This window comes from Quercus robur, chromosome 12 (genome assembly GCF_932294415.1).
Source record: "Quercus robur chromosome 12, dhQueRobu3.1, whole genome shotgun sequence".
NCBI lineage: Eukaryota > Viridiplantae > Streptophyta > Magnoliopsida > Fagales > Fagaceae > Quercus > Quercus robur.
The window spans coordinates 19,183,052-19,194,234 of record NC_065545.1 but is presented as its reverse complement, the minus strand read 5'-3'; the positions used below and the strand labels follow the sequence as shown (position 1 = coordinate 19,194,234).

At 37.6% G+C, this 11,183-nt stretch overlaps 2 protein-coding genes across 3 annotated transcripts; one reads left to right on the top strand and one right to left on the bottom strand.

Annotated features, from left to right (window-relative positions):
- Nucleotides 1-562: 562 nt before the first annotated feature.
- Nucleotides 563-10,676, top strand: LOC126707909 (pentatricopeptide repeat-containing protein At2g30780). 2 transcript variants are annotated; one of them, XM_050407646.1, is made up of 4 exons: nt 563-1,205; nt 2,144-3,385; nt 9,902-10,063; nt 10,204-10,676. In XM_050407646.1, exons 1-2 carry the CDS (start codon nt 777-779, stop codon nt 3,266-3,268), a joined length of 1,554 nt encoding a protein of 517 aa, XP_050263603.1. In that variant the 5' UTR covers nt 563-776; the 3' UTR covers nt 3,269-3,385; nt 9,902-10,063; nt 10,204-10,676. The 2 variants fall into 2 exon arrangements, with proteins under 2 accessions (XP_050263603.1, XP_050263602.1); XM_050407645.1 differs by lacking the exons at nt 9,902-10,063; nt 10,204-10,676 and adding an exon at nt 9,151-9,636.
- LOC126708238 (uncharacterized) lies at nt 6,748-7,887 on the bottom strand. The gene has a single exon (XM_050408040.1). It carries the CDS (start codon nt 7,885-7,887, stop codon nt 6,748-6,750), a length of 1,140 nt encoding a protein of 379 aa, XP_050263997.1.
- Nucleotides 10,677-11,183: the final 507 nt, after the last annotated feature.

Sequence of the window (11,183 nt, the reverse complement as noted above, 5' to 3'; positions counted from 1 at the left end):
AAAAAATTTATTAATTATATAATATATTATATATATATATATATATATATTAAATTAGTATTAGTAGGAGAAACTAAGGAAATGCTACTTTACAATTGTTTTTTTTTTTAATTATTAAATATATAATATATATTTAAATATATATATATATATATATATATATATATAAAAGTGTCCTACAATTGATTTAAAAATTTATTAAATATAAAAATATATTTTAAATATATATTAAATATGGGTGGGTCGGGTTGGGTTTGGCGGGTTTGTAATTTTATGACCCAAACCCAACCCAACCCGCCATAAAATTTTTTTTTGTAACCCAACCCAACCCACCAAGCCTTAAAAACCGACCCAACCCGATGGGTCGGATTGGTTTTGGTGGGTCGGTGGGTTTTCTGCACACCCCTAAATGTATCAAACTATAGTATACAACCATAAATTTATATAAAATAGAATATGAAAAATGGACGAGATTGACAAATTTTGAAAATAAAAAGGATAAAGATCATAGTATCCTACTGTGTCTATCACACACAAATGTGAGATTAGTAGGAAGGTTATAATTAAATGATTAAATAAAATAATAATAAATCTTTCAGCAAAAAATTAAATAATTAATAATAATCCAGTTCTGTTTAACACTGCACCCAAACACAACCAAATCCTCAGCCACTGATTCACAATCACAGCCATCTCTCTCTCTCTCAGTCTCTGCGTAAACCCTCTCTAAACCCTAAAATGCTCGTTAGAAGAATCTACACCACAAGAAGAAGACTATGAAGCGGGTCTGGAAAATCACAGACGCGGCGGCCCAAGCCGAGCTTTTCTGTTTCACTAAACCCAAAACCCTAGCTTCTTCTTCTTCCTCCTCTCCTTTCAACTTTACCCTCACCAAGTCCCCTAATTACGCCTTTGCCACTCGCGACCTCAATCCCCACCATTCCAGCAAATACACCTTTCCGACCAACATTCTCAGCTTGTTCGCCGACAAGCTTGCACCTTCCGATTTGTCGGCTAAAGAGGATCTGAGGAACAAGGTGACGAGGTTGAAGGAGGAGCTGGTTCTGAGGTTCGAGGATTCCGAGGATTATGTTTTTAGGGTTTTGGAGGAGAAAGGGGCGTCTTTGTTTCGGAGCTATTCGGATGGGTCCGCTTTTATTGAGCTTTTGAAGCAGCTCAGTTCATGGCCTCACTTAGCACTAGAGGTGTTTTTCCCATTTTTACATGTTTGAGTGTGTGTGCGCGTGCGTTTTTATGATAAAATTGAATTGCATTGCATTTTGTTTTTATAAGATGTTTGATGTGGGATTTATTTGGGTCATTGGTTGTTTCCCTTGTTGGTTGTTGCATTTAAAAAAGGAAAAAAAGTGGATTTGTGTGTTTTTAATGATAAAAGTGTATTGCATTTCTGCTTATTTAATGGCATTTGGTTTAGTTTGATGTGGGATTTATGCGGGTTATTGGTTGTTTCACTTGTTGATTGGTGCTAAAAAAAATGTTGATTTGTGTGTGTTATATGATAAAACTGTATTGCATTTTGTTTTTATTGAATGGAATTTGGCTATGGTTGAAGTGGGAGTTATTTGGGTTACTGGTTGTTTTACTTGTTGATTGGTGTTTTAAAAAAAATGAGAGACATAGTTGTGGTGAGTAATTATGGAGCTTATGATTTATTTGGAAATTCAGGGAAATATTGTTTTTTTTTTTTTTGGGTGATTTTTGTAGGATGTACATAGGTTTTCTTTTGTTTTTGGAAAGAGGAGTGGAACATGGACGTGTTGAGATTTTGATGAATGAGCCTTTCTTTTTTGGGTGTGGAGTTTGTGCCTTTGTGGTGATATAGATTCTTTATGCACTAAATGTTATAAAATTCTGTGCAATGAAAGTACAACAAAAATTTTGGCTATTGATTTATGGCAGTTGGAGTCTGTTGTTAGGGTCTTCACTTAGTGAACGGTTTTGAATTGTATCTATCTTGGACAGAAAGCACTGCTTCGGTTTTCGTGGGATGTCTGACTGCCTCTTACTATGTTAGAGTGTATAAAAATTATAACAAGCAACTAGATCGATGCAAATTGTTGGGGGCAAATGATCTTTAGTCCTATTTAACATGTCTTAGATGGTGTTGTCTATTGACGTTCAGGTTTTCAATTGGAGGAGAAAACAGGCAGAGTATGGCATTCTTATGACACCTGAGGAGTATTCCAAGGGCATTGCAATTGCTGGTAGAATTAAGAATGTTGATCTTGCAGTGGAGCTGTTTACTGAGGCTGCTAACAAGCGAATCAAGACAATATCTACTTATAATGCACTAATGGGTGCTTATATGTGCAATGGTCTGGGTGATAAATGCCAGTCATTGTTTCGGGACCTGAAGAAGGAAGCAATTTGTAGTCCTACAGTTGTAACGTATAACATTCTTATTTCTGTTTTTGGTCGCTTGATGCTAGTTGATCACATGGAAACAGCTTTTCGGGAGATAAATGATTTGAATCTCTCCCCTAATATAAGCACATACAACAATTTAATTGCTGGATATGTCACAGCTTGGATGTGGGATAGTATGGAAAATACTTATCAGATGATGAATACAGGCCCTGTTAAGCCTGACATTAACACCTTCTTGCTAATGCTTCGGGGATATGCACATTCAGGTAATTTAGAAAAAATGGAGGAGATGTATGAATTGGTAAAGCACCATGTTAATGATAAGGAAATTCCATTGATCAGATCCATGATATGTGCATATTGTAGGAGTTCTGCATCAGATAGAGTTAAAAAGATTGAGGCACTAATGAAGCATATTCCAGAGAAGGATTATAGACCATGGTTGAATGTGATGTTGATTAGGGTTTTTGCTCAAGAGGATTGGTTAGAAAAGATGGAGAACTCAATAAATGAGGCATTTGAGCACAACACCTCTGTTATTACAGTGAGTGTGATGCGGTCCATAATTGCAAGTTATTTCCGGTGCAAGGCAGTGGACAAGCTTGCTAACTTTGTGAGGCGTTCAGAATGTGCTGGGTGGAGAATTTGCCGGTCCCTGTATCACTGTAAGATGGTCATGTATGCGTCACAGAGGCGCTTGCATGAAATGGAGAGCGTCCTAGATGAGATGGAGAACTTTAACTTGGATCGCACAAAAAGGACATTTTTGATAATGTATAAGGCGTACTCTACTTGTGGTCAAAGGCACAAGGTTGAGCAAGTATTAGGATTGATGTGGAAGTATGGGTATGGAATTCCTTTGGATGCATTACCATCATAATTTACCCTTTCAATAACAGCATATTGGATGGCAGAATTTGCAAACAGCAGTCAGCTAATTATTGTGAGAAGTTCACTGCATCTGTTTGACAGGATTGGAGTTTCAAATAATTGAAAGGTACACACATCTTGTGTCATAATTTTCATGAACAATCTTATCTGTTCACCCCCCCACCTTTTTATTTTCAGTTCCTCAGTAGTTCAAAACCCATGATGATCAGTTATTGACGTTGCTTACCATTGCCTATTACAATGTGCAACTATTGATGAAAACCCCATTGTTTATTTGCTAAAATATTTTAGGACAAGTCACTCTGGTCCTTTTAGTTTAACTAATTATGCCTGGCTGTTGTGTTGACCATTGATGCTTAAAATGATGGAAGGTGCCAATTTTTATACATCTCTTTGGTCTTTTGTAGGAAGTATGTATTCTTTGAAGCTTTTTCCATTACATAATAATTATGTTTCCGTATTGATGCACTTATAATTAAACAATTGTGCACTGTTTTATTTTAATAATTTCCATTGGAAACCTATGTTAAAAAAATCCAATGCTATGCCCCTTCATGAATTGCAATCTTTTATTAGAACCAGATTTAGAGCTGGATCCAACTTGCAAATTAATGCCAAATTGCCAACCTTAACTAGGTGATCCTGATTCTTGAAAGGACAGCCGATGCTGGAGATTGTTTGCAATGATGCTTTGGTTAGGACAATTAATACTTGCTAGGTCGCGAAACTTGCTCTATTTGCATAGTTTAATCATAGAGCAAAGGAGGAATCTTCAATTTTGTAGTGTAGCCGTGTAGGAAAAGTATTGATGGAGAAGTTAGAAGGTTGATGCACAGAAGCCTTGGTAAGCTTCAGCATCTTGGCCGTCTTGCAAATTAAAGCCAATAGGAGAATTGTAGATGAGAGTTTCAGGGATAAAACCATAACAATGAATTATTTCATTATTTATATATTTTTCAATCAGTATTCAAGTTTTATTGATGGGACTACATGGTCTTGTAGTTTTACTGTTTTAGTTTGGTTTGTGTGGAATAAGCTTTTTTGATAAGTAAGAAGAGAATATTATTAATAAAAGAAAAGCAAGAGAAACACAAAGAGTTCACGGTAGTGAACAAAGGAAAAAAGAAACAGCAAGACAAAACAGCCCCTAATCTATTCTAATAGAAGAAATAAAATCCGTAAGGGTAGAACAATCCGAGAAACCCCAACATCGAGACCAATCAAAGAGGGTCCTCTGGCAAAACTCTAATAACTGAACCACAGTTTTCTCCTCATCCTCAAAGGCCTGCTGATTCCGTTTAGACCAAATAGTTCACATTAAACAGCCTAGGACCAAATCCCATATATCAGAACTATGCTTCCCAAGCCAATGAAACCAATAGAATAATAAGTCCTCAACTGAACTTGGCATGACTCAATCAATCCCAAACAACCGGGGCATATACATCCACAAAGAATGAGTTATCGGACAAAAAAGTAACAAGTGATCCATAGATTCCGCATTACAACAGCACAAATAACATCGATTCGCCAAAGGGCGACCACGAAGCATAAGGTTATCCAATGTTAGAATCTGACCATGAGCTGCTGTCCACATAAAAAAAGCCACCCTTTTAGGAACCTTAACTTTCCAAATACCCTTCCAAGGGAAGGTGGAGGGAGGTGCATTACGAATCTTATGATAGAAAGACCGAGTATCAAACTTCCCACTGCCATTAAGATTCCAACAAAGCTTGTCAAACCCTCCACCCCTAGGGATTCGGGTTTGGATGAAATGAAGAAGGGAGTAGGAGGCCGCCAACTCCCAATCATTGAATTCCCTCTGAAATCTTAAACTCCACACTCTGTCATTATCACCCACTGAAGGGCTTAACACATCAGAAATACAAGCCTCCTTATTAGCTGAACACAAAAATAACCGAGGATAAAGACTTTTAAGAGGGACATCCCCAGTCCACTTATCATGCCAAAAAAGAGTACGAGATCCATCCCCCACCACAACAGAGTAATGTTTTGCGAAAGTTTCCCACCCTTCACTAATACTCCACCATAACCCACATCCATGGGCCCTACTACAAGCTCTAGTGCACCAACCCCCTTTTCCCTCCCCGTATTTCATGGCTATGACCCTACGCCACAAATGAGAGGTTTCATGTCCATACCTCCAAAGCCATTTCCCTAAAAGGGCTTGATTAAAAGGCACCAATTTCCGAATTCCTAAACCACCCATCTCGCGTGGTAAGCAAACCTTTTCCCAAGCCACCAAAGGATATTTGAAACACTCAATTGATGAACCCCACAAGAAGTTCCTTTGAATGCGTTCCAATCTAATCGCCACAGCTTTGAGGATAGTAAAAAGGGAAAGGTAATAAGTCGGAAGGCTTGAAAGGGTACTCCTCAGCAAAGTGAGTCTACTACCCTTTGACAAATAAAGCCGCTTTCAACCTGAAAGCTTCTTTTCCATCCTCTCTAGGATTGGATTCCAAATGGAGGGCGTTTTATACAGAGTTCCCAACGGCATACCCAAGTAAGTCATAGACAAACTGCCCACTCTGCACTGAAGGATATTAGCCAAAGACTGAATGTTACGCACCTCCCCAACTGGGACAGTTTCACTTTGCCCCACATTCACCTTCAGACCAGTAAAAGCTTGAAAACAAGTCAAAGCTAGCCTAATAGATAGAATCTGCTCTCTAGAGGCATCACAGAAAAGAATGGTATCATTAGCAAATAAAAGATGAGAAACACGGATACCAGTAGAATTAATAGAACCCCCATGAAAACCCTGAATGAAATCACCTTCCTCAGTTTTCTTCATGATACGACTTAAGACCTCCATGATCAAAAGAAAGAGGAGGGGAGACAAATGATCGCCTTGTCTGAGACCTCTAGAGCTACCAAAGAAACCAACAGGAGATCCATTAACCAGAACTGAAAAGCAAACGGTAGAGACACAAGTCTTTATCCATCTCCTCCATCTATCTCCAAATCCCATCCTCTCCAATAGATAAAACAAAGTGTCCCAATTCACATGGTCATAAGCTTTCTCAATATCTAACTTACACACCACCCCTGGGGTGCGATCCTTCAGTCTACTGTCTAAACATTCGTTGGCAATAAGCACTGAATCCAAAATCTGTCTACCACCAACAAAAGAATTTTGTGACTCCGAAATAAGATTATCCAACACCTTCCTCAATCTGTTAGCTAAAACCTTGGACAAAAGCTTATACACACTGCCTACTAAGCTGATAGGCCTAAAATCTTTAATATTCAAAGCATTAATTTTTTTGGGAATTAGAGATAGAAAAGAAGCATTTAGAGACCGTTCAAACTCTATGCTCCTATGAAAATGATCAAAGAAAGCCATGACATCTATTTCCACAACACTCTAGCATTTTTGAAAAAAAACCATAGAGAAACCATCAGGACTTAGGGCTTTATCACCCTCCATCTCTTGAAGAACCTTTACCACCTCTCCTTAGAAAAGTCCCTCTCTAATTCAAGCTGCTCGTCCTCTTCAATGCTAGAAAACTCTAATCCATCCATAGAAGGGCGCCAAGTATCTGACTCAGTGTACAAACTTTGATAAAAGTGGACCACCTTAGACCGCACCTCTTCCTCATCCTCATATAGGACACCATCCACCTCTATACCCCGAAGATAATTAGTTCTTCTATAAGAGTTTGCAACCCGATGAAAAAAGCGAGTATTATTGTCCCCCTCCTTCACAAATAAGAACCGGGACTTTTGTCTCCAAGAAATCTCCTCCAAAGAGGCAAGATGTGCAATCTCTCCTTTAATCTGAGTACGACGAGTTTGATCCTCATGAGAAAGACCTGACAGGTCCTCCCTAGCATCCAAACCCAACAAATCCGATAAAAGACATTTCTTCCTAAAGGCCAAATCCCCAAATTCCTCCTTATTCCACTTTTTCAAGTCCTCTTTAAGAGCTTTTAATTTACACCCCAGAATAAAGCTAGGAGAACCCGAAAAGTAATACCCATTCCACCATTGTCGAACCCTCTCAACAAAACCCTCTTCTTTCAACCACATATTCTCGAACTTAAAGGCACTCCGGCCTTTATTAACACTACCCGCCACCACCAACAGAGGGCAATGATCAGAAACTACACGAGGGAGAACCCTTTGAGACACGTTTCCAAAGTGATCCACCCAATCCACTGATGCCAAGGTTCTATCAATTCTTGACATACAATCTGAACCCGAATCTCTAAACCAAGTAAACGAAGCCCCTTCAAGGGGTAAGTCCACAAGGTAATTCGCCTCAATGAAGTCTGAAAAAGCAAACATAGCCGGACTAAAAGCCTCACAACCAAATCTCTCACTTGGATATCGAATGGTATTAAAATCCCCAAAAACACACCATGTCGTATTCCACCTGGAGTGCATCCTTGAGAGTTCTTCCCACAGAGCACCCCGCTGAGAATCCTCATTAGGCCCATACACTCCTGAACAAGCCCAAACAAAATCATCTACAACCCCCTTGAATAAAACATTAACAGAAAATCGCCCAACAGCACAATCAACTTTTTCAAAAACTCTCGTCCCAAACCAGTAACACCCCCCCTGCAGTGTTGACTGCATCTAGAACAACCCAATCCAGGAAAGGACTACCCCAAAGGCTTCGAACAACAAAAGAGTTTAAAGAAGACATCTTAGTTTCTTGAAAGCAAACTATATCACACTTCCACTCCTTAAGAAGATTTTTACAAACCTCTCGCTTCTGAGAATTATCTTCCTCCCTTTCACATCTTGAGAGATTGTACTGAGGCTGGATGGAATAAGCATTGAGGCTTTTTGTTTACTATCTGGATTCAGAGAATTATCTTCCTCCCTTTCACATCTTTAGAGATTGTAATGAGGCTGGCATGACATTTTGAAACGAATAATACTTGTGGAAAAGAAATTTGAAGTGAATAATAAACAAAACCCAATACTTTCAGATACAATGTGCTAAGTGGGTGCCATCCCAACCATTGTTAGGACATAGGAGTATTAAATTATGACTTTTTTAATTGAAATGACAACAAATAACAATCATTGGCAGCATCATATTATTGTCAAGGGAAACAATCTTGAGTCTCACATGTTTCAAGCAGATTTCAGAAGTAGATTTATGGGATGGTTCAGACCACCACTATGAAGCAATTTCCTGTGGTCTAGAGAAATGTATCAAGAGCAATAGTGGTGGGATGGCCTGAGGCTATCCATACTGGTAGAATCAAATATGATTAGAGATCAATTCTCAGCATGGTTTTAACCGTGTTAAAACATTGACAGTCTTGTGTGGTGTCTGAGACAATGCCATTGACAGATCGACTCCTTTTCATATTCTCACTGAGAAAACATATTCGCTCTTTTGGAATTTATAAAAATTATGTTTTAGATGTCTCTATCATGGACATTAGTGTATCTGATAATTGGGTGGCCTTGGTGGCACTCATGTTCTATGGATTGTTTTGTAGTTTTCAGAAAGCTCTGAGTGCTTGAAAGGTTCTACTTTTAAGCTTCGATGTCAGAAAATTCTGGTATGAAGTATCTGAACTCAAAATTCATGTTCTTTGCTGTTGCTAGAGTCTCGTCAGGTTCAGATTAGCTTTAACTATCTCTAGAAGTTGTGAAATTCATTCAAGTTCCTGGAGCACATGATTATGTTGGCCCTGTTGTTATTTATGAAAATGATTAATTAAGATTACGCTGGCTGTAAAAAGTTCTGAATATGCATGTAGTTTCTATATGTGATGCCATTTGAATTTTCATTCTTGAAACCATATGAGGAAATTTTCAGTTACTCTTGTAAATCTTTTTTACTTGCACCTGTGTTAATCAACTGCATATGATTTGCAGAGACTGCTGAAAAGTAGTGTTTAATGGACCAAGGCCACCAAAGTGCTGAATGCTTACTAATGTTGAAATCAATTCCCTCCAATACACGAAAGATAGTGTGTTTTTCTGCACAAATTCCCAGCTCACTGCTTGCAATGTGACTTAATTAACTGACTTTGTAGAATACTACCAGGACAGAGAAGAGAGACTATTGATCTTATATTCAGGGAGTATAAAAATTTCTTGTATAATTCTGCAAGAGGTATGCTGAAGATGTGTCAAATGACTCATTATACTTGTAACAAGAGCAAGACCAATATTTGGAAGATAGGATTTAGCCTCTCAATCAATGGCCTTTAACCTCAAGGCTGATTTTTGGATTTTGCAGTGTAAAGTATCTCAGACAGTATGAATTCAATCTTCTTGTAATACCAATTGAAAATTTAACATTTTTCTAAAAAAAAAAAAATTCTAATAAAATCCATCTATGGTCCATTGGTGTGCAAAGTGCTTTCCTCAATACATGTCCTTTTTGCGGATTTTCAATAGAAGTTGTAATGTGTTTTTAGAGTTTGGGATTTCAATAGAAGTTGTAACTTGTAAGATGTCTTTGAGTATGGGAAAATAAAATAGTATTATTTTTCTAACAGTCCTCTGTTGCCTTTTTGCTTACTATTAGAGGGCTTATACTGCTACTCTGTTTTTCTGTGAACAAAAGCAGCCCAATACTTTGTTACCTAATTGCTAATGATGGTTATTTTTCTTAATGCAGTATGGGTAATCCATCAATGCATCTTAAAAACATTGATGACTTTATTCCTGTGCCAGAAGTCTTTGGTTTGTGGATGAGATTACCGTTCACCACAATAAAGATGTTGATATCAAGATTCAAAACCTATTTGCTGGTGTTGTATTGCATAATTTTTCTTCTAAGGTTCTTATTTTGATTTCTTTAGCAAGTGAAATATGGTCTAAATTTAACATAACCGGCATTATTCAATTCATGTGTAAAGTATAAGATTGATAATAAGGTCGGCTGGGCTATGAATAAGTTGGATCTATTGCTATTCACAGGATTATGAGTTTCCATCAGAGTTGGTTTCTAAGGCATTTCATTGAAGTGATTGAATGGATCGGAGGATCACAATGACGCCAGGTTAATCGGGTGACCTACCCAATTTGTTGGGGCAAGTGAGGATTGCTTCATTCAAGGACTAGGAGAAAATTGAGTTGGGTTATTCTGGAATGTTATGTTTACGTGCATTTCTGTACTTGTAAATTAGGGGGTTTCTGGTACATATGTTTGAAAACATGTATTTTGTTGTTTGAAAACATATGTGGAAATACGTGTGTGTGAAAAAATGTATGGAAATACGTGCAATGTTGTTTAAAAATTGAAAATGTGTGTTTAAGTTGGTGTACCAAACACCCTCAACGCATTTTCTTTTTGGGTCTGAGTTCTCAGTTCTTGGCTACCACATATAACAAAGTATAATATTAGATGTGCTTTCATGAAGAATAATAAAACACATATTAAGAGTTTTGTAGTTTAGTGGTACTATTAAATTCTCAGTAAAACACATGTTAAAGAATTTTGTAGTTCAATGGTACTACTATCTAATTCTCCAATAAGAGTGAATTTGGATTTGAATCTCCCTTCCAAAAAAAAAAAAAAAAATCAAATCAAATAAAATACCACACCCATATACTATTTTATAATTTCCTGCCATTATTGGAATCTTGATGGGTATATACAAGTGGATCTAGAGTATTTAGTTTGAGATTTGGAATAACTAATAAAACCAGATTCATGAAATGCGGTCTGGCCAAGTGTGAATAAATCATAATTACCATTACTCTGGTTCCCTACTAAGGGAAAACATTTCTTGGTAAAACCCCCATTTTTGTTTCCCATGTGACACCAAGGGAAAACAACTGAACAAGACTGCTACACATGCTGGAGGAGGCTGGGGGCAGATTAAAGAGCAAATGAGTTTGTACAGGAATGATTCAGAAACATGGGGAAACATCTGTACTTGTGTCTATGTATTGTT